At 43.1% G+C, this 24,735-nt stretch overlaps 1 protein-coding gene across 1 annotated transcript in view; it reads right to left on the bottom strand.

Moving 5' to 3' along the window:
• The window catches only part of PHEX (phosphate regulating endopeptidase X-linked), a gene marked incomplete at its 3' end in the record, with an annotated part of 158,003 nt that overhangs the window by 118,708 nt on the left and 14,560 nt on the right, over positions 1–24,735 (bottom strand). The window contains exons 4-5 of the mRNA XM_084258817.1: positions 4,944–5,030; positions 3,694–3,920 (exon numbers count right to left, since the gene is read on the bottom strand). Coding sequence (XP_084114943.1) covers positions 3,694–3,920; positions 4,944–5,030 — 314 coding nt within the window. The remainder of the gene's footprint in view (positions 1–3,693; positions 3,921–4,943; positions 5,031–24,735) is intronic.

Here is a 24,735-nt window from a genome sequence, read left to right as displayed (position 1 = left end):
CAAACTAAAACAAATGCATTAAAACTATCCAGAACCTTCTCTCAATATGGCATGTTCTCTCTTGAATACCAGCAACCACTTAAAGACTGAATAAAATGGATCCCAACAGATTTTCTTATTTAAATCTGATTCACACATTTAAAAGTTAAGTCAAATTAACAGGATATGAAATCTAAATTACAAATCAAAAATTGGAAGCATCTGAATAAAAAAACTGGATCCTACATGCCTGCCTCATTAGTCTATACAACTTTAGATTGTTTGATCTATCTTCTCTAGTCTCTTCTTCATCTTACTAAAATCTCAAATGTTCTCTTTTTATTGATAGTCCAGAGGTCTTTTTTCATACCTATCATGGCATAATTCACAGGGAATGGGTTCCAGAAGCTCAGGCTCCTTTCCGTGGGTTCTAACAAAGTGTGCTTCTCTGGGTGGAGTAGGCAGGTACCCAAGTACTTTTCTCTTTGGCTTCCTTTTTTTTTTTCCTGATCATTTTCTTTCACACGTTTCAGGAAGCTATGTTGGCTCTTAGAGAGCTTAACATGCTCAATACGAACACTAATTCTCTTGGCAAAAATCTTGCCCTTTGGGCCTCCCTGGTGGCACAGCGGGTTGAACACCACGTAGTGAAGCTGTCCCCAGCCTCCGCAGTGCGGGTTCAATGCCGGCCAGCCAGCGAGAATCCCACATGGCACAGCAGACCACTCCTGTCTTGCCCGCTGCTCCCCTCAGCAGTATATTTTGTCAGTCTGCCTGTTCTGTCCCCCGCTCTGTCTCTGGTGAATCCTATCACTCTCCCGTGCCTCTGGCCTGTATCCCTGCTCTTGTATTAAAAAAAAAAAAATCTTGCCCTTTACTTGTGTACAGCAATGCCAAATACATGCTGGTTAACATTGTAGACACTTTCCGTTTTGATGTGGGTCATTCTTTTTGAACAGTGTCCATCCCCTTGGTATCTATATCACCTTCCTTCAGATTCTCACAGATGTCGGAATGTTTTCTACAAGGCCTAGAGAGCATACAGCAGCGGCCTCTCCTCTTTCCCTTTGCGAAGGTCATCTTGGTGACTTATGGGAAGATGGCGGCTCTGGCCGAAAGGCAAATATTTTCTTTTTTAATGTATAAAATCTGTACAGAATCATAGTTTCCCATGAAAAATCTCTCCTTTACACACAACTTCTGTAAAAACCAAGCTAAGAGTTAGTGATGCTATGAAAAATTCAAGGAAAATATATAGCTCTGTTTCAAGGGGGGAAATGGTGTTTTTATAACATCCATCTTGTCTGTGTCGTTAAAATCCTCAGATTATTGTGTTCGCTCTCTTTCTCTCTAATTAGCCCAAAACAACCAATTCATAAGCCAACCTGGCTTCATCCTACTGCAATTCCCTATCTACCACCATTTCTTCCAAAAATTAAGAAAACCAGGATTATGAAACAGTATTATGATTAAGATTCTTTGGCTTTCAATTATATTTGCGCCACTTGGAAAATATTTCAAGCATCAGTCTCATAGGAAAGGGAATTGTAGGCAATGTCAAGAAAGCCAAAGTTTCCATCTGATGAAGCGAAACCCACTTATTGTAAGTTTAGATAATTCAAGTGAAGCTACTAGACTTTTTCTAAACCACCAGATTGTTACAGTTTCCAGAGAACATTTTAGATACACCAAACACACCGAATAAGGTCAGTCGACTCCATGTCATTAGAAACATACAAACTCTTGAGGCACAAGATGTTCTCAAGGGGCCAACATTAGGACACTGTGTGATTTGGGGATTTTTAATCCTTGCATGCACAAATGATCTGAACACTGCAAGCTAATGGTAAAATATGTTTTTAGAAAATCCAATTCATTGAGGTCAAAATTCAAATTTTGTCCTCCAATGACAGTAAACCTCAAATGATGAAACAAAGCGGTAATACGACCAGAAACATCTGATGACACTTGATGTAGGAAAGGAAGAGACAGACATAAGAAAAGCTTCATTTCCAAGACAGTCTCTCCTTGCCACTGGATTTTGCTCCGAGACAGACAAATGCGGGCCCGACTGAAGATAACTGTAAATCACTCTTTCAGTAACACATTCTGAAACAGCCCTTGCCTTCCAAACACTCTTTGGGCATCACATAGATTCAAAACTTTCATCGTGCCTTAAATCCACACTCTTGTTATCTCCTTCCATAAAATAAGCACAAACACCCATAGCAAGACAGGTTTGTGGCCATCAGCTTCTGTTGCTTCCTGTATTTTTTGTATTTCCTTCCTCCATTCAAGCCTGCGGAGAATCCCATGCCATCTCACCACAGGGAGTTTCGCAGAGGGACATCATGTGGGCCTGAGCCACCCCTGCTTGCCACGCTATGTGTCCTTGATGTAGGGGCACATGGCCCTTTGGAAGCACGTGCCTTTCTCTTCACCCAGGGGTGCCACCTGCTCACCCAGCTATACATCCGCTATGCTGTGCCTGCCTGGGGCCAGGAGGGTGGGGGGGGGTCTTTTCTTATCGCCATTTTACGGCATTAGAAAAACTAAGAACATTGAGGAAAACAGAACCTGATGGAAAAGAAAGTCTCAGTGCATTGAGGGAGGAAAGTCTGGGGTAGGAGAGAGTGTTCCCCCAGAGCACAAAGGGGGAGAAGTCAAAGAGTCTCGCGAGCTGAGGGACCAGTCACTGCCCTCCGGAAGGGACGTGATTTGAGAGCAAGGGGAAGCCCAGGGTCCCAGCAGCCGGGAGGGGCACGTGAAGGGGCCACAAGGGCTAGAACAGCATATGACCCGCACAGCTTAAGTATATACTATCTGGTCCTTTCCAGAAAAAATGCCAGACCCTGGCAGCCCCCAAAAATAAACTCTGGAATGCAGATTTGGGAAAGTTGGCTGGTATCGGAGAGAGGAATACACTCGACAGGTTTTATGCAATTTGAATACCAGTATATCATTAATATTTTCTGGTTTGACAAAGGGGAGAATTAGGGGAGAAAAAAATCAATGGCTCAAATTTTTCATAATTACTCAAAGAAACGAGAGAAGCAAGAAAAAGGAACTGCAGGATCAGGATCAACCAAATCAACCAATTGAAAAATGTTATTTGAATTCTTGCCAAGGTCTTGCACTGATTAATCTTTCATTGTTGGTAGTTCCCTGATAGTCTCCCGATTGTCCCAATATAATCACTTACCTCAGGGTCTGTCTACCTGGCCCACTCCATTCTGCAAGAGATGCTTACCCTCCCAGCAGAAAACACAATGAAACACTTGGAACAAGTTTTGCTTTATCTTTGGAAAGGAAGGGGGAGAGATTCCCAAAGAACTCGATACTTAAAGTCTTGGCCAGGACACAGGACGTTAGTGGAAAGGGAACAGGGAACCCCCCAGCCCATGTTCTCTCCTCTGTTCAGGGCACCACCCTCCCCCATGCTCTGTGTGGATATTTGAGGGCCAGGTTACAGATCACTTGAAACTCACTGATCAGCTTCCTGAAAGGCTGACAGAACTGAGCTGTTCAGAGGTTACATTCTGCAATGCCTGGGGTTTGGGGCATAGCCCAGACCCTACTAAAGAGAACTTTTAAGTTACCATTTAACTAAGGTAGTATGAGTCTCTTTCCCGGGGAAGGCACCCTCCCCCCGCCGCCCCCCCCCCCAGTAAATGTAATCTTGGACTAAACACGATGAACGAGGCCTCACTGTACCTTCAAGATGTGTTCCTTGGACATCTTGTCATCAGGGGACACATACAAACGGATGAACACAGAATTGCTGTATTGACCACGAAATGTGGCGAGAGTCTGCAGAAGGCTGAACTTTCTCTCTGACCAAACCCCTTCAGGACCGATGTTGGATTCCAGCACAGGCCAGCGGAAAGGTGAATGCCGAAGGATGTGGAGCAATGGCTTGGCATCTGCTTTTTCTATCGCTTCTGGAAGGGAGAATGTAGGAGGGGAGAGTTATAATTGCAAACTGGATCACCAAACCAGAGTTCAAGTGCATCTGCTCAAGAGAAAATACTCTGAAGACCCTGCCCGAACATTCCCGCTGTTGGGGAAACGTGGGTTAGAATGAATACAACCACAGAGCCAGAACTACCTGTGACTCACGCGTCAATGTGACTACCAAAACCTGGGGCTCTTGCCAGGAGAGCTGACTAGGGAGCCTGCTGGATATCGCCTACAGTAAAAGACGGGTTCACTGCATTGACGGCAGTCAACAAGATGATAGGCTGATAACACCCTGTGAGACTAAACAACAACCCTAACTAAAGGAAACTGCTCGACAAAGCCAGTCACTCCCGGATGAAGGTGATGCATGCGTAAGACCCTCTCATCATCTTTTACTGACCTCTTCTAGCTCACCAAATAGTACCCCAAATCCTAAACTAGCCAACAGACTTCAAGGGAACACTAGCTTCTTCCTGCAATATCTCTCAGAAAGCAGATCAAACGAAAAGGCAAGTGTCTCTTTTAACTCCACTCAGACCCAAGATGCTGAAACAGACCTAAGACACCCAACAAAGATGTCTGTCAGGCAGCTGAAGAAGCAGGAGGAGCCTGGTCCACCTGAGATTCTGTATTTCTCTAGGCCCCAGTTGGGACATAGCAACATTCCCAAGTGTCCTCTCCGAGGCTCCTCAGAGCAGAGCTGGTCTCTGCATTCTGGCTTCTGTACCATACCAGTGGGGATTACCCTTCTGGATCCACCCAAGTTTCTTGTGGTATAATTGATACCCCAAAAATCCAAGTCATAGAAATAAAATTTTCCCCATCAAACCAACCACAGAATATTAACTAAGACAGGGTTGGTCAAAACCCAGAAAATTGTTCTTTTCCTTCAACAACACTTTTAAACATTGACAGAATTCTTCATTGCTTTTTTTCTTCAACATTATCTTTAAACATTAAGAAGAAATGTGATAAATATTTTATTTATTTGCTTTATTACTCACTCTCATTCATGCAAGAGGAATAAAGGACTTTGGCTTTCTGGATGGCTTCAATGTCCCGCCTTCTACTGATTGATTTCTCCAAAAGTGCTAGGAAGGTTAAGAAAGGATTCATTAGTATCCACCCACACATGGTGCCAAGTTGGAGGTCATTTGATAATCACTGCCCCGGCCTCCAGAAAATTCATTGTGAAGACAGACAACCCTGGGAAAGAGACATCTATAATAGATACGCAGACAGCAGAACCAATTCCAAGTTGCTTGAGGTAAATAAAAACAATTTAACATTCTCTTCTTCCAAGGTTCTCCTAACTCAAAGAAACCAAAGTTCAATTTCCAACTGAGAGTGGACCTTCTGCAGGGGTTAATGTTTTCTGCCACCCACACAAAAAGAAACAGAACTCATTTATTCAAGAACCAAAAATAACTGAATTCTGTTCCTTGTCTCTGCACGGAGTAATATTCTCAACAGGCAATTTCATCAGGGTCGGGTTTCTTAAGATTTCTTCACAGTCCAGCTTCTCAGGGAGGTCACCTGGAAGAAATTTCCCATTAGAAGTTTTATTCAATGGTGCATAAACATGCTGTGGACACGGGAGAAACTGTTTAGACAGGAAATGGAAAGGCGAGATTGGAAAGCCTACATAAATTGCCTGAAAACTTGCCTGTTTACACATTCAAAGTCCTGGCCATTTATGTGAGGCCATGTATATAAAATGGCTGCCAACACAGACTCAAGTCCACCTGGAAAAGGATTTACTATTTATAAAACCACTGATGCAATTGTTTGAAGTGGAAAATGACAATTGTCGCTATTCATTAAATAAGAGGAAACCCAAGACTCAATAAAAAACAAATCCCTCCCCCCACCAGAAGAACACCTTAGATGTAGTTGAGAGTATCAATTTACTGATGTGAAGCCAAGACAAAGAATAGCTAGGTAATGATGTAGTGCTCCCTACATCAGGCTACGTCTAACTACGTTTGTCAAGGCATTTGGAGTTTATTCTGAAACGACCCAGCTGCCTCCATCTGGTGGTAGAACAGATGCTCCTACGGTACTCTGAATAGTTTCAAGACATGATATACAGAGCTAATCAAATGAATAATTACATATTTCCTAATGAGGAATCTACTTCTTAACTACAAGTCCTACATTTCAAAGGAAAATGCCACCCACAATTCCTGTCCACTTTTTTATAAGCACCTGAACATCAAACAAGAGTGGAAAACTGGATGGATTCAAACAAATTGTTGTGTTGAATGTGGGCGTTTTCAATTATTTCAACTTGTTTGGCATTTCTTTCTTATTATCAGAACAACAAAAGTGGATAACTAGCCCCAAGGATAAAAAAAGGAGATTGCATTTTTGTAATAAACACAAAGCCCTACGGCCATACCCACATATATTATTTCCATTCAAATAGGATGTGTGCCTTTCCGCCATATTGCTTCCACAGTCCTGAGATTGTTTGGGGGGAGGGGGGGCAGATTTGGAAATAAATCATCCAAATTTCATTTAGGGTTGTGATGTTGTTTCAATGCTACAAAGACTCCACAGGCTACAAACATGAAGGCCCTAAGGACAAAAACAAGCCATGGGAGCAAAAGAACTCCAAGACTGAACGTTCCTCGAGCACCCCGAAGGCACTCTGCATCACAGGAAAGGGGAAGAGGCTGCACGTGTGAGGAGCGGGGCAATTCCCAGGCCCTCGCCAGGCCCGGCTAGCAATAACTGTTGGTGCTGAAATTCTCATTTCACCAGAATTCGGCTAACTTGGGGTCTTTGTCACCCCCTTGCCCTTCTCCTCTCCTTTTCTCTGTACCCGAGCAGGTAGGAGAGCACTGACATGCAGACAACGCGTCCTTCTATAGAGCTCTGCATTTGAGTTAGTGACAAAAGGAATAAAATCTGGCCTAGAAAGTCAGTAATAATGAGCAGAAAACAAAGCCTGCTTATCAAAGACAACTGCTCAGGTTATTAAAACATCCCTAAAGCATTGTACACCCATACAAGGGCATTCCCCTCACCATCTGTGTTGTTGATTGGAGGATTTCTTAACTACCCCCCTCCCGTTCCAGATAGTGCAAACCATGTTACAAGAGAAAGAGAAAACTGCAGTTCATAAAAACCTATAGTGCAACAAACCTCAGAATTGAAAACATTCTCTAGACATAGATGCAGAGAGAGAGAGAGAGAGAGAGAGAGAGAGAGAGAGAGAGAGAGAGAGAGAGTCAGACAGCTTCTGAAATTTTTAATGGGGTAACACTGACTTACAAGTGACAGGGCCACGCGCACAGCCAGTGCAAGTGGTGGTCACTTGGCAGTTGCCATGAAAGCCTCAGGGGTAAGCAGAGACTGTGTATATATTCTCAAACCTGTCCTATCATGACCTGGCTTCTTTGGTGGTACTGAAAAACCACCTTGGTTCACAGTTGAATGTCACCTCTCATCTTGCTATTTTTAGTCCTTGTTGATTTTCCAGGCTACAGACTTCAATTTGGTCTGCGGGCTCCTCGGTTTATTTACCGTTCTGAGAAAGTTCATTTTTCTAACTCGCACTTCATGGGTATTAAACTCTTCTGCAGTTAGACCGGGAGACTCTCAATCAGCTTGCAAAGCCCGTTGTTATTCTCATTAAAGAAGAAAACTCAAGTTAACGACGTCACGGTCTGTGGTGCCCGGAACCCTCACGCTTTCCCACGAAGCCTGTGACACAAGACTCTGCAGCTCCTCGGCCCCATAGCCGGTCAAGCATGGGATTAAATGAGGCTGTTTGACATACTGAAAAGACAATAAGAGCTGATATTTCTCATTCTGCTGGAAAACTCCCACTTAAAAACAGGGGGAGAGGCTGTCAGAATTCTTTCCTCTGTTCGTTTTTTATGATCATCTTAGAAATGATAATTGGTTGGCAATAGCTCAAGGAAAGGGGGCAGAGGATTTTAGGGGCAGTAAAAACCTCTAACTCATCAATCCAAATCACGGGTCACCGAATAACATAAAAATAAGCCTCCTTTTAATACAAAAGACCTCTTCGTCCATAAGGGAATCATTTTTATAAAGCTGCCAGACACTTCAACAGTCCAATAGAATTACAGTCTTGTAATTATGCTCACTAATAACTGAACTTATAGGAATTACACTTATCAGGGTTATACTTCAAAATAATTTAAATTAAATGTTAACATTACTCTTTGACAGCAAAGCATCACAATGAATCTGCCAATGTGATATTTTAACTCATAAAAATAGCTTTCCTAGTTAGATCATAGGTATCTTAGCAGATCATTCAATGTAAGGGTTGTGTGGGACTTAAAGTCATTAGAATGCAGCTATAGGTTTTTCCTAGAGTAGAAAGTCTATTTCCCCCTGCCTCTTATTTCTACCATCACAACATGATAAGGAAAAGGCCACGTACACTACATACCCCTACAGGGGTCCTTCCTGAACAATCCTGAGACGTCCAGGGGCCCAGCGATGACAACCTTTATTTATTAAGCGCCTGCTGTGAGCCAGGTACACTGTACATGACCTCCACCAGCCCCTCACCACGCCTAAGAGGCATGTATCATTAACCCCATTCCAAAGGGGTAAAAACCAGAACGTGTCCAAGGAAGCTCAGGTGGTAAAGGTTAGGCCTTAGATTTGGACCCAGATCTCCTATTCCCACTCACTTCACCATTAGATACATGGTAAAATTCCACCAGTTGTTTTCCTAGGTGAGAACAAGGCCCCCAGTGGCTAAGCCAGGGGCAGCGATTCCCTCGTGGAATTTTTTGACTGATCTTGCAATCATCACTGGAAGAAAGACCTTTCTTTGTTGCATAAAGACTTGGTTTTTTGCAGTGGTGAAGTGACTGCATTGAAACACCTACCCCCATGTCCTTTCACCCTATTTGTGACCAGGGACACAAGCTTTCTAGGCGCCTGGCCAGAAGGGGGAGGCCTGGCGAAGAGAGAGCAGAACAGTGTTAGCTGGGCCTTCAGGCTGACTTCAATTCATGCCCTAGTCCCAAAGCAGAGGTTTCTAGAATTCAGTGTGCGACAGAATCATCAAGAGAAAAAGTTAAAACAATGTGGGATCCTTCTCCCAGAGTGTCTGATTCAGTAGGTCTGGAATGGGGTGCGGTAACTGGCATTTCTAACGAATTTCCAGGTAATGCCAACCCTGCATGTCCAGAGAATGCTTAGAGAACCGCTAGTTTAAACCAACAGTATTCACCAGCACTCTTCCTATGCCCCCGTCTTTACTGCGGTGCACTTGACCATTATCACCAGTCTTTGGGGATACTTGAGGCCCCAGAACCCCTAGAACCCCTCCATCCTCCCTCCCTGTCCCACCCAAACTCCACTCAGGAGCCTTTGCTCCTTCCTTTGTTGACTTCCTCATTCTGCAGCTCCAGTGTAATTTGAAGGCAGCATTTTTCAAGGAGAGCACTGCTGGGTTTGGATTGGTTTTGTTCTGGACATGCTCCTTGCTTTGGCCCATTTTGGCCCAAGTTAGCTCCTCGGTTCTGGAAAGCCCAGCTTTAAAAAGTCCCTTTCTCAAAGGTGAAACGCAATCAAGGTTTGAGGTGAGGGCTGAATCACAGGTTCAAGAAGCAAAATAGCAGCAGCTCGCCAGGAAGACTAGCAGGGTGGAAAAAAAAAAAAAACAGAACAACTATTTTCAAGTCGAGCTTATACCACACCCTATGGGGGAGAGTGGGATAAATATTACATCCCTGAAATCCTAAAAAATCTGAGCTCCAGACTTCACTATTCCTCCCTCATCTATGAAAGAGGCATCAAAACACTGTAAACATAGGTTTAAAAAACCACTTCCCAACTAAGCTCTGTTTTCACTCCCACCTTCCCTGAGGAGGTAAGAGCAGCCGAGGAGCTATTCCTGGCTTTCAAACCACAGTGTGTGGTCAAGGGAGACGATCCCTCTAAAATGGACTTTTTTGACAGTGAAGCATTAAGAGCCACATTCTCTTTCCTGTTCTACCCAGAATCATCCCCCCCCCCAAAAGGGGAAGCAACAGCACCTCTGGCATAAGCCAAGACCCGAAGGGACAAGGCGGTGATGAGCAGAGTTAAGTCCCATGCCCACCAACTGCTGCTGTATCTCCCCTAGTGGCTTCTTCCAGGTGACTGGGGGTACTTGGCAAAGCACCTTCCTAGGCTCAAAGAAACTAGGGGCTACAAGAAAGAGACGGTGCCCCTTTAATGCTGTCCTGAGGAGACCAGAAACGCAGGATAAGCAGCCACCCTTGGGGCTTTCTGAAACAAGCCAGAAACCAGATCAATATGAACCGGTCTCCACACTTCAACCACCCCTCCGAGCCATTCTCCACACACGGTGGAAGTGCTCCCACAAACCGCATGGCCCGTCACCCATCCTGCCGTTGACAGATGCCTTCCCAAGGCCTGAGGACAGAGGCTGGAATCTTGAGAGGCCTCCAGGCCTGTGGGCTCTGGCCCCTCCTCTCTCTCCGATGCTGTCTTTTGCCTCCTTTGCCTTCCAACTCTGGACTCCACTCACACTGGCTTCTTGGGTTTCCTCAAAGGCACCGGCTGGACAGAACTTTAGCTCATGCGGCTCTTTCCGCTTGGCTGAAAACTGGAGACATTTGAAATGTTAGACCCATAATCTGTGGGGGGGAAATTATACGGCCGGATTGGCTTGGGCAAGTCACATCATTTCCTTGACCTTCGCTTCCTCAGATGTAGGGCAAAGACAGAAATAAACAATGATGGCCGGCATCACAGAACCCGGGTGAGGAAGCAGAGAGAAAACAAATGATTCGCTAGAGGGAAAGAATTAGTCACAAGAAACACGAGGAGCTTGGGGAAGCAGACTTATGAATTTGGAACAGACAGCAGGTAGCAGACGCAGTTCAGTTTGGAACTAAATACGTAAGCGGTGGCCATGAGGGGAAGTCTCTCCAGTCAGACCCAGGCGGAAGTTGTGAGCACCCCGACACATATCTGTGCGTTTGTGTGTGTGTGGCCCATAAATATCCGTTCCCAAGACTATCTTAACTGTTCATGAAAATAAAATTCCCTTCTCATCTTACAAATTAAAAGGTCCATGCGTGTCGTAAAAAGTATCTCTCGCTGTGCGAATATCCACGAGACTATCCAAACAAACATATCTTGGTTGTGACAAGCTATTATCCATCCAAGCAGCATATAATTAATTTTCCGGTTATGGGTAGTGCCATTTTACATGCAATGTTCTCTTGACACTTGAAAGCAAATAGTCCGTCGTTACTAATTCATTAAACATTCACATAGATACTATTAATCACAATGAACTAATGTGGTATTAATGGGTAGGTTGTTAATTTGCAATTACATGCAGATTTCCTAATAAATTCAACTTGCCTAAGTTTTGGGGGGAAGAAGGCAAAGGAAAACAAAATGAGCCAATCTTTCAGAAAACAAATTAAGGGGAAGAAATCCCTCTCCCTGTGCCATAAGGCAGGACAGGCAGAATGTTTGTCCTCTTTTTTATTCCAAGAAATCTTTGTATTTGCCCAATGCAATGACATCTGCGATATATAGATTTTCTTCAAAATGAGAATATAAATGGAGGAAAAAATAAATCGACCACGAGCACACCCTGGAGAGGTGCTAACTTCCTGCACGGGCAGAGCGCCGCTGCGGCCATAGATTTTGTCATGAAGCCTGACGACTCACCCTGTGCTCCCAGACCAGCAGTGGAAGCACGACCTGAGAACGTGCCAGAAATGCAGACTCGTGGATCAGTGACTTGGACCAATTGATTCAGAATCTGCATTCGAGGAAGATTCCCAGGTGTTTTCGTGTGCACACTAAAGGTTGGCAGGAACTGTATTCAAGTGCAGCCTTGGAGCAGCAAACTGGGGTGGAAGAAGCAAGTGGGGAGTTTTGCTTCTACCCCACTGCAATGGTAAAGGCCAGGCATGCAGAGGAATCAATATCGTGAAATCTTGCTGAAATTGCTTGAAGCACCTTAAGAAGGTGGATGGGACAAGCACTTGGGGAGCTGGGGTACATATTTCATCAATTCTAAGCAGCCCATTTTTTTTTTTCACAACTGAACATCTCTGAAATTGGAATCCATCTGAAAACTGTCAGTCAGGCACTGTCACGGTGCAGTTGCTGCTGCAGGCCCGCGGGTGAACTTGATCTAGCAGTTCACAGATCCAGCGCCTCAAATGTGATGGTTGCGAGGCTGGTAAATTGCCACTTAAAATGTCTCCAGAAAGATTTCACTACAATTTGGCAGTGAAATGAAAAGTGCATGACATATCCAAAAGGGCAGTCTTAGAGGAAAATCCCCGAGACAAAGAGCACTTTTTCACAAAATGTGGAATCACCATTGTTGTTGCTGACAGAGGACAGCATTTTTCCAAGAGCATAAAAACACTGATGATTCAAAATAAAAAAGATCCCTTGAAAAAGTTTTAAGAATGCCTTCCACCAATCTCTTTTGCTTACATGTTCCTTTTTAGTGAAGGCAAAAGAGCAATGTATGATCAAAAAAAATACTGCTTTGGGCCTCCCCGGTGGCGCAGCCTTTTGGGCCTCCCAGGTTACGGAGCTGCCCGCGGTCTCTGCAGCGCTGGTTCGATCCCCGGCTGCTCCCCGGCCACCGGAGGAGGATCCCGCATGGTGCGCAGACCTCTCCTGCCGCCCGCTGCTCCCCTCAGCAGTGTACTTCAGTCCGTCTGCCTGTTCTGTTCCCCGCTCTGGCTCTGGTGAATTCTCTCACCCTCCTACGCTTCTGACTGTACCCAGTGCTTGTATAAATTAAAATAAATAAATAAAGCACAAATGTTTATTAAAAAAAATACTGCTTAAATCTAAGAGGACACGTTCCATGAACACAGAAATCCCAAGAGATAAGAACGTGTAGTGTGACGGCTTGGTCTTTCTTAACATGCATGAATGAATAGCGCATCTTCCAGTTGACTGAAACTGTATTTTTGATTCGATGAAATAGGGTATTAATTAGCCCAGGCTACAGAAGACTCGGCAGTATTTGTGCATTCTCTGGCTTCATTTAAAGTCAAATAAATATAACCCACAAAATGGCATGTCACTACAGTGTTACCACTACAGAAGTTCCAGTATTTTTCATTCTGGGGAATAACAAATGTGTCCGGAATATTAAAGCTGCATTTGGATTTAAATAAAAGAAAGCAGTATAAAAATTATTCCAAATGACTCCATCAAGCACTTTAAGGACAACTGAACCTCTGGGCTCGCTGAGACATTCTAATTCCGAATATTGCGTTTCCCTTCAGGTCTCAGGGGCAGAGAGAGAAGTCTGGCCGCGTGGGCCGGCGGTGAGGCCGCTGGAGAGCGCAGCTTCGTGGGCATCCTGCCGCCCCGGGGGCCTGTGGGCCTTCAGACCTCAGCCCCAGCCACAATTGCCTCCTTTCCTCACCCAGCGCTTCCCACGCCTTCTCCACACAGACATGTTTCACTCTGGCTGCGAGCTGCAGCTTTCAAACCCCCGCTTCCTCCTCTCCCGGCTCACGGGCGGACACCACCGCCTGGGACCTCAGTTGAAACAATAGACCTGCATGTTCTCATCTACGGCACTGATGGAGGGCCAGTGTGCCCATCCGGGGGAAGAAACAAAAGCTCTTTTCTTCCATTATTCCAGGACTTGGCCAAGGCACTGGGAAAGGTAAATTGAGAAAAATTAATCAATTACCTAGGGTGTTGCTTGGCGTCCCTTCATGTCAACAAGCAAAGCCTGTCGCCAGTGTGGTTATTTGAATGGCTCTCACCTCAGAGAGCTCACAGAACCTTCTATGGACAGCGGCTACAGTTGGGTGGTTTGGGCATCACCTTTGAAGAAATCGGCCCACTGGACCACATATTAGAATCGCCTGGGAGCACCCCAGACCATAACATCGCAACCTCTGAGGAGGGACCTGGGCATCCGTGTTCTTTAAGCTCCCCAGTGATTTCACTGCGCAGCCGGGGGAGAGAAGTGCAGCTCTAGAAGAGCTGCCAGGCCCGCGGCCAGCCACACAGGGCCCTTGGGGCTTGAAAGGTGGCTGGGACACAAGGACAGGTCTTGTGAGAGTAAGATGCATACTGGATTAGGAAGGCTTAGTAGAAAGGAGGGCAAAAACTCTCCTGAATACATTTTTTAATACTGCTTGCATTTTATATCCAAAATGACAACATTTTGGATATGCTGGGTTAGATAAAGGATATAATTTCAACTGTTTCCTGTTTACTTTTTAATGTGGCTATTAGAAGATGCAAGCGTATGCACCCCTATGTTTATTGCAGCATTATCTATCACAGGTAAGACTTGGAAACAACCCAAATGCCTAAAAACAGATGACTGAATCAAGAGGATGTGGTCTATATACACAATGGAACACTACTCAGCAATCAAAAAGATAAACGCATGCCATTCACAGCAACATGGATGGAGCTAGAAGGGATTATGCTCAGTGAAATAAGCCAGAAAGAAAAAGAAAATATCGGATGGTTTCACTTATAGGAGGAAAATAGGGGAACCAAATAAGGGATCGGGAAAAATAATTATAATAAATTAAAAAACAAAATGAACAGGCAACTATAAACAGAGACATTTTGAGGGGAGAGGAGAGAGAGGGATCAAAACAAGGGCGGGAAGAGCGCAAGGGACTATGGTGATGGTGCACGGGTGAATGGGTGGTGGGAATTCTATGGGGACTACACCTGAGAAAAGCAAGCAAATGTTGTCCAAAAAAGGAACAATGATGTAAAGTATATAGAAAATAAAAAAATAAATAAAAATTAAACAAACAGAAAAAAAGAAGATGCAAGCTTACAGGGGATTTACAGTTGTAAAATTACAAGTGCACTGCACAGCACTGCTCTGGAAGGCCCCTCTGGAGGTGACAAGCTGCGTGACTATGGGTGAGTTACTTAACCTCTCTAAGCCTCAGTTTTCACAACTGTAAAATAGGTTAATACCACCTGGTTTTCAGGACTTTTACCCATTGCTAAAGGTCAAATCATATCTGAAAATTAATCGTAGGTCCATCACCGATAAACTGTGCAATCTTGGGCTGATTATTATCCTGTTCAGTGCTTTTGTCTCCTTATTCGAGAAATGCATAGAAATCTTACATCTTACAGGCTTGTTGGGAATTCGGCCTAGAGAGTTCAACAAATTGTAACTAAGGACTGACTGAATCAGGTCACCTCAAAGATGGCTGATCCTAGTAGCCACTTCTCTGTGTAATACACACTTACAAAGGCTCAGTTCACAATAATGAATAGAAATACCCACCATTAGTTGTAAATCGGTGGAGAAATGACGGTTTTCCCACATTGTAAACTTGCTCGAAGACGTATCCATGCCTTCAAGTCACCGTTGAGAAGTTGGCAGAATTGAGAGTGCGAGCCCCCTAAAGCTGTCTCATCCAAGAGTTTGGAAATTAAATGGACAACTCAGTTGGGTCACGCACTCTCTGCAATTTTCTTAGTGCCCGAGCTTTGCACGCTGACCGATTATGAGTACAGTAAAGGTAAGTGACTGACCCATTTCTCTAAGATAAATTTTCAAGGTCCAGGAATCTGAGTCATTTGCTTCTGCTATGAAATCTGGATGACCCTGGGAAGTCCCTATACAAACCCCACAGTCTCAGCTCCATGATTATTCCAGCTTCTGGCCACCAATAGCAGGAACACGTGGGGACTTGGAGGAGCTTCAGGAACCCTTACCACGAAGCTGACACGGGTACGCCTCCTCAGCGTTACCACCAAAGCCAGCTAGATTTTTCTTCCCTTTCCAAACAGTCATCCTCTTTCAGGAAGTGGCTTTTCAAAAATATGCATGCCTCATGAACAACTGCACAGGAAAATACACTTCTACACCCCAACCGTGCGAAACAGTGTGGGCCTGGGTGTGGGCTGTTTGAGAAGTGTCATTGTGGGTGGATCTGTGTCTTTCTCAGGAGGCACATATCCTGTGTCATTAGTTTGTCGAAGAACTTATATTTAGTCACAAGAGCCTAAATTTAGGTGACGGTCTTCTAAAGAAAAGTGTTTCTTTCCTCCTACAACATTCAAGCTTTTCATAACATGTTGCAATATTTACACTACAAAAATGCCCCCTCATCTGCTTTTCCACTTTTTTTTTCAGTCAATATTCACATGCATCGCACTTCCAGGCTGTCACTCCACTTCGCCGAAAGCTCAGCGTTCCCTGCTGCAAGTCAAGAAGTCTCACAAATGGATTTCGACCTCCTTCAGCCGCTCATTTCACCCGCCATCTCTCACCAACAGCTTTGTTCTTCCTTGCTGTCCCACCAAGCCAAGTTGTGTTGATTCAGTTTTCCCCTTTCACTCACGGCACCTCCAGATTTCCAGCCCCCCTCTAGCCCTACAGTGCCAAGCTCAACCAACAGTCCCTATCTCTAAGATCAGATGACAAACAAGCTCTTTCATGCGCCACATAATAGGTACTTACGAATAAAGACAACTTTGTATATTACTATTTTCAATCACTTGCGTTGTTTGCAAATATTTTTTAACTACACCATGGCCAAAAGTGTATCCTCTCGAGTTGGGCATTGACCTTCCACTCTCTGCTTTCAAAATAGGCATGTGGCCACCCTGGGCATTTTCATCTATAAATAAATTTATTCGTGGCACAGGTAATCCCACCAAGCCTGTCCTCGATGAGCTCAAGGCGTGGCATCAGCACAAACCTCCAAACACTAATCTCTGCTTCCATGTGCTATCCTTCGGAACACACATTAGCTGTCGGTAATGTGTTCGTTATCCCGGGACTCCAGGCAGTAGACGGTTCAAAAATTGGGGGTGGGGAGTGCACCGGCAGGGCCATGTAATAGCCAACTCTGCTCAAAACACCTAAATTAGGAGGCTCAAAAGCCTGGAGTTAAATGAAACTACACATTCTTGAGGCCCTGGCCCAGAAATCCTTCCACAGGCAGGGGTCTTCATCTTCTTTGTACCGTACATCCCCTGAACAGGTGCCTCAAACCCACAGACCACTCTCAGAACCGTGTTTATAAGTACTTAAGAAACACCAGTTTACAGTGGAAACCAGTTATTCCGAAGCCCTGTTAACTGTTGTCTTACTGACGTCATATGTGCTACTTGATTAACTCACTAGTAACATGTAGCATTGAGTATAGCAACGCATGATTTTGAAGTGGCCATGTATGTGGAGAGTATTTCAAGACACCTGCAAGGTCTGTGAGAAGACAGGAAAAGAACACAGATTGCCACCGGTAACTAGTCAGAGGCACTGCTGATAATACCAGGCTTTGTTACCTACTTTCATAATTAAAGAACAGGCTAACAGTCTGTCAGAGGTTAGTGGGGAAAAAATGAGCTTATATTTCTATCCATGTTCCTGAAATCCTCTGACAGCCATCTTGAGGGGCTGGAGGCCAGAGTTTAGGAATCCCCTCAGAATGAGGGAAAAGAGAGAAAGGAAATTGACAAGTTTTTCGAAGTGACAGGTTTTCAACCAACAGAGGAGTGTTTTTAAAATCACACGTTCCCCAATCAAAGTGTTGTTGGCCCAATTAGACTACCAAGGCCTTTTGGGGTTGGAGGTCATGATCAAGGTCTGGCAGTCAAACTTGGGAATACACACCAATATCCTGACATATTGTTTTTGCCTCCAGGCTTGTCTCTTTCAGGATCAGCCTCCTTATTTACAGGCATGTTGGGGGGAGGAGGGGAATTAGGTCACTGGATTTTACTTTAACAATGCTGATGGTTTTGTTATCAATTCAGAAACTGACATTTGTTAAGCTTCTCAGCCTCCATTGAGTGGGAATTTCTGTGATTTGTGACCAAAAGCAATACGTGCCAAGCGCTTCTAAAATGTTCATTTAAGGAAGGTGAGTGGAACGTGTGTACCTATGGAAGAGCAAAAACCATAACCCGAAAAATTCAAATTTGAAAAAAGGAAAAATTTCATTGAATTCTCATGAAATTAACAGCAGAACAGGGGCTGCGGGTTGACCCCTGTGCACGAGAGGCTCCACGCATCTCACTGAATTCACCCAATGGCAACGCCAGGTAAGAAGTAGGCTCACAAAGAGGCTGCAACACAAATGAGGAACAACTGACCACCACTCTTCCTCTTTCATCAGGGCAACTCCGGCGCCTCTTGGAGCGCGTGCGAGGCCCCAAGCACAGAAAGAAAGCACCCCACAACCCACCCTGTGGCCACCCAGCCATTCACAGCGGCAGTTCTTTGTCTCCTTTCTTCAACAACTTCAACTAGCATTTTCTGAGGACCAGCTATGTGCCAGGCACTATGGTTGGTGTTGGGTCACAGTGAAAGCCCCAGATAAACAGGTTCTGGTTCTTGTGAAATTGACCAATCTTCCAAGGGGGTGAGGGGGGGGAAAGGGGGCAGACACACCTAAGTGAGAAAAATGAATAAGTAGTCACAAATGGCTTCAATTTGCAAGGTCACTAACAGGGTAACAGGATACAGAGGGCCTGGAGATGGAAGCAGGAGTCTATTTTTAACAAAGGTGTGCTCTGCCCCTTGTCTATCACTGAAATAATTTGAATTCATTCCCAGAGAGCTCACCTTTCTAATGTCCTCTTCAGGGCTTGACAGCAGCACTGTCTGACAGAAATATTGATATTATCTGAGGCCCATATATAATTTTTAAATTTTCTTCTAACTAGATTTAAATAAGCAAAAAGGAAAAGGTGAGGTTGTGTTTAATAGTATATTTCATGTCACCCCATATATTTAAAAACATTAGTGTTTCAATATGCAACGAAATAAATTCAATTTATTGATAAGGTCTTTTACTTGGTTTTAAATGAAGCCTGAAATTTAGTGTATATTTGACACTTAAAGAACATATACTTAAAGAATATCTTGATTCCAGCTGGCCATAGTTCAAGTACCCAAAAGTCACACAAAGCTAGTGGCTACTGTATTGTATTGAACAGTACAGCTCTAGAGTCTTGATTATAATACACAGTGAAACATTTCTAATGTGTAGGTTATGATTTCCTTGAAGGGTCTACAGCCATACCACCCTGAATGTACCTGATCTCATCTCATTTCCATGAAGGTAGTCTTGGGGGATTTATTAATCTCTGCACTTCTGTATCCTCCTGTGTCTAACACAATGCCTCTTGCTAGATGTGAATGAGGAAGTGTAAATTCTGGTTGCTAGTAGCAACAAACTTTTGATCAAATGGTGTTAGAAAGAACTGTGAGACAGCTCATGTCAGAGGAGAGTGAAAGAAAGAAATGTGATCCTTAATGTCAGAGATCAGCTGCTGGGTCAACCCTTACCTGAAGTTCACATTATTACTAGACATGTAGCCAACAGATTCTCTATTGCTTAAGCCAGTTTGAATTGGCCTACCTGTTACTTGTGGCTGAAAGCAATTGATGTGAGGAAAAATAAATGCTTACTAAATAGTCTTGTGTACACAGATTAATTAATAGAGTCAAAATGCTACACATATTATTCTATTTGGAGTGCATTTTCCCCCAAACTAAAACGCATACAACACAGAATGAATGTAATGAATAGGTCAGGTTCTCATCAAGCACACCTAACTTATTTGCAACATTGAGCATGATGGCAAAAAGCTACATTAAAATCATGGGGAAGGGGGTCTCCTTGGTGGCACAAGGGGTTAAGACGCAACCTGTGAAGCTGTCCGCAGCCTCTGCAGCACAAGTTCGATCCCCGGCCAGGGAGAGACCCACATGGCGCAGCAGACCTCTCCTGACTCGCCCGCTGCTCCCCTCAGTAGTGTATTTCAGTCAGTCCACCTGTTCTGCTCCCCACTCTGTCTCTGGTGAATCCTCTCACCTCCCCCTCATCTCTGGCCTGTACCCCAGCTCTTGTATGCATACATAAATAAATCTAAAAAAAATTCAACTGTGTTAATTTTTTAAATAAAAAATAAAATCCTGGGGAAGAGTTTTAAAGTCAAATGCATGGAGTTGATTCAGTGTCAACCATGAAGACGAGGACATGCACAGGAGACGGGAAGGGACACACAAGGAGGAAAGCTAAGCTGCTGCCTGTCAGAATACTGGGACACATGCTTTCACATAAGCAGCCACCCCAGGCCTCTTCACTTTCTCCAGCTCTTTAGAGACAACATATCCTAGACCACACGCGCATTTGTCAAAGAAACTTCGCGAAGAAGTTCATTTCCATGTTTCAAGTGAATGTCTCCTGACAAGAAGTTGCTAACCATTTTTAATTTGACAACTCCTTTCCCCTTCCTCACACTCCCTGTCCCCGCAGCTGCCTCCCTCTCCTACCCATACTTAAGTAGTATATTGAGATTAGGAAAAACGCAAACCTGAAAAACAGTAACCTTTTCCAGTAAAACTTCATTTCGTACATGAAGTCTTTGATAAAGGCCCAAGTCCTCACACGTCGCCGCTCCGCGCACGCAGGAGGGTGGCATCGTGTGTCGTTGGGCGATTTGTTGCTTCCTGTACAGCCGCGTGAAAAAACCAGCATGGTCAGAAAAACAGGAATCTGCCCTTGAGTGGGTGTGCCCAGTTGATAGAGCAGATTCATGGAGCTATCCAGGGGCTGAGTTTTCAACAGGAATCGAGTCCAACACAACGGTGGGTCACTCCTTCCTTCGCACCTCCCTTCCACCCCCCCACCGTCCTTCCCAGCCCGAGAGCAGCGATTTTAGAGAACTTCACGATGCCAAGGCTCACGTTGGTAAGTCACTATACTGTGTTCGTGGTACGAGAAAATGACAATCCACTGCCTTCGACAACCTGAACTTCCTAATTATCAGATGACTTTACAGAAGACGATTTGGCTAGAATCGTTTACAGGAAAAAATGAGATTGTCAGGGGGTTGCTTAATTATGAGAACCATTTGCATCTCAGCCAGGTATTTACAAATCAATCACTTATCTAGGAATCGCAATCAGCTTTCTCTGCTCATTAATGCACAGCCCCTACTTTGTCTTATTTTCTTGCTGTTGCTGTCTGCACTTGAACATAATATAATATACTGCATCTCTTTACAAAATATTGGCAAAGACTGCTCTTCCATAATAGAGATGAGCTGGCCCTACCTGCAGTCATCTGTCTTCTGCTTGACACGAGTGTTCTATCTCACTCATGGCCTCAGGTTTCCTAAGTGCTCATTTGCAAAATTTTCATCTGGCCACTCAGAAGCAAAGCGTGCTGTATCATCTTCATGGCCACATAAAGACAAATTTGAGAGCTTTTGTAGGAAGGAAATTTTAAGGCATTCAAACATGTGACTACACTCAGTATTTTTTTAACCCTGTTTCTTAGAGAAAACAAGAAATAATTGTATTTTCCAAGTAGAGAGTCGAGTCTTATATACCATTGCAAGAAAAAATTCATGAAGCCTGGTTGCTGACATCTATAGAGGGCAATTTTTCATCAGCCAGGTCTGTCAAATCCATTTTATTTCTCAAATTGGACAGGCATATCTGTGTGTTCTCTATCAGCCATAAGAAAATGGTTTTCTTTTGATTGGTAGCATTGGGTTTTATTTTTGGATGTTCTCTCTTTTTATCAAGGATGAGGAAAAACATCTAGGTGGTATTCAATATTTTTGTGAGAGCACATGATATTTACAAAAGACCAGAATAAATCTTGAAGTATTCGATAGACTTTACTTCATGAACCTTAGAACTGTCTTTGAGACAAAAAGGAATCACGAAGGACAAATATTTATTGAGGACCTGCTACATGCCAGTAACTGGACTGGGGAATTTATATAGGTCATCTCCTTCAGTCCTCACAAACCCTTTGAAATGGGTCTTCTTATCTCCATTTGAGAGATCAGAAAACTGAATAGGTGAGATAAATAACTGGCCAAAAGTGACACAGATGATTCAAATCTATCTCTGTGCTAAGTGGTTGACAATGAGGAAAAATCTGGAAACAACCTAAATGGTGACACGAGAGTTAAATAAATTATATCCATACAAAAGCAGTCATGGCAAATGCTAATAGAGATCTATTTTTACTGACACGAAAAGATGTTAACATGTCAAGTGAAAACAGCAGTTTATGAAAATAGAATATACTATATAGTCCTTTATAAAATATATATATAATTTTATATGTATATTTGCATTTAAAAAATTATCACTAGATGGTGGGATTTGATGTTTCTTCCTGTTATTCGTAAACAGCTCTTCTACAATGACCTTGCATTACCCAGATGGTTGATGGATAGGAAGGTAGAATGAGAGATATGTAGATACACAGATTAGAGAATAGAGATAAACTGAAGATCTGATGTTTAAAAAAAGATGATATTTGAAAAGCTCTACATACTTTAAGGATATCTAATCATCTGTAAATACTTGCAGAGTTCAGAAAAATATAAATCTGCATATCTACCATATCTACCATCTTCTATCTATCTATATATGTACAGATATATACATAATGGAACGATGTAGATTTACAGATAGAGCAAATGTAGCAAAAGAACAATCAGGAATCTGGGTAAAGGGCTTAAGGGGGTACCTTATGCTATTCTTGCACCTTTCTGTATGTTTGAATGACCTCAAAATTTAAACTTAAAGATTTTGTTAGACAGAGAAAGACAAATACTGTATGATTTCACTCATGTGGAAAATATGGAAACAAAGCAAAGGAGCAAACAAAACAAAATCAAACCCTTCGACACAGAAAGGTCGCCGGAGGGGACGGGGGTGAGGGCCTTGTGAAATGGGTAAAGGGTCAAGTGCACGGTGATGGATGGAAACTAGACTTTTGGTGGTGAGCATGCAGAATTACAATGCTGAACACCTGAAACTTAGATAATGTTGGAAACCAACGTTACTTCAATAAAACAATTATTTAAATAAAAGAATAAATACATATTGTATATTTCAAACATATACAGCAGGCACCACGATGATACTATCTTACAAAGACACCTTACTCCACCATTTGCTCTCCTTGGCACTTGAAGACCCCTATGATGACTTTGCAAATTTATCCTTCACAGTGCTTGTCACGGAATAACTTGATGTTATTTGGTTGTGACTTTACCAGAGCAAAGAAATAAATGGGAGTTCTCCCATTTCATTTCCTGAGACCAACACAATCTTGATCACAGAATAGGACAAACCTGGCACCCAGAAATCCATGGACCAATATGAATGGCAAATATAGACACAAATGTATGAAACAAATACTAGCTTTTTCAATTCTGGCAGTGTCACCAAAGAAAATAATAAGCCATTCATAGGGTTCATTTCAAGATTATGACAAGTTCAGCATGGGAAAATCTAGAGACATTAAAAGACTCCATCGGAGTCCCTTGATAGATTGTAAAGGGAAATTTTTCTTGAGCAACGCCTTTTGCAAACTAAGGCTTCCAGAACACAATAAAGAATACCTATTATAAGCAAAGAGAAATGGGGGGGGGACATTGAGGCATTATTACTCAAGCTAGGCATAAGAAAATATACCCATTACCATTGCTGTCACTCAGCACTCCTCTGAAGGTTCTAGCCAATGGAATAAAGGTAAAGGGAGAGACAAAATTATAATGACTTCTTAATTTTAGGACCACCTGCCTAATAATCCTAAAGAAACCACCAAAAAAACCACATTGATTAATAAAACAGTTCTAATCAAACTCAATATAGAAACATCAAAGCTTTACACCAGTCATCAGGGCTTGACAAACTTTATCCAGCTTTGCTGGCCGTGCGGTCTCTGTAACAACTATTCAAGTAGCACAGTTACTGAAACAGAATGCATCTGACTTTCTTCCAATAAAACTCTATTTACAAAAATGGTGGGCTAGATTGGGCCCACAACCATAGTTTGCTGACCTCTATACCACAAAAAAACAATTGAGAGAAAAGCCACCACTTAAAACAGCAAGAAAATAGAGAAAGATGTAGAAATAATTCCCTAAAGAGCAATTTAGCTATATGCATCAAAACTAAATTGTGGATGTTCTTTCAACACAGCAATTACATTTCTGGGAATTTATCCTAAGGATGCATTTAGGTAAGGACATAGGGATGTGTATATATGGATATTTATTAGTGCTGTTACTAATAAGAAAGGACATCTACTGACATAATCTGCGTTTTTGAGGAATACATCGTTTTTTAAAGCAGGTTACAGAGTATCCTGCTTTAAAACTCATCATACAGGCTAATTTTTTTAATGCATGGGTTATGCATGAGGTTACCCACGCATTCATACCCATGCATGGAAAAAAACTGGAAATATACATATTCCATTGTTTTATTACCAGTTATTCCCAGGGATAGTTAATGGTGACTTTCTCCTCACTTTTTGCATATTATTTTTGCTCTTTTGTGTTTTCCCAAATGAGCCTGGAAATAACATTTTCATTTTTCAAAGCAGCAAGTGAAACACCCCCTATGCTGCTATTGAACAATTACCCTCATGTCTCTGAATTTTGAAGGAGTCCAAAAGCAGTATTCTCCTCAAAGAGCACACATCAATGGTGATTTTAATTTCTACCATTAAGACATCTCCAGAAAGTTCTGTGAATTATTGTAACTGCTTCATGCCCTGGAGATAGAAATCTTTTGGCTACAGCTAACGTAAAAGGAGCATCTCCCTGGCAAATGCAGTATTTCTTATCCAGGATGGTGTGTGCAAGTGTGTATGGACACGCCCGCGCGTACATCTATCTGCCCAGGAAGAAAAGAAGCCAGAGAAGGGAACAAGAAATAGGCAGGAACAGTGAGTGAAGGACCAATCTGAGTTAATATAAATATTAGTAAATTCGTTCCTCCAGGACTTATTTATG

The sequence above is a fragment of the Talpa europaea genome, assembly GCF_964194135.1.
Source record: "Talpa europaea genome assembly, chromosome: X".
Classification (NCBI taxonomy): Eukaryota; Metazoa; Chordata; class Mammalia; order Eulipotyphla; family Talpidae; genus Talpa; species Talpa europaea.
The sequence above is the reverse complement of the archived record's forward strand: the minus strand, read 5'-3'. Positions and strand labels throughout refer to the sequence as shown.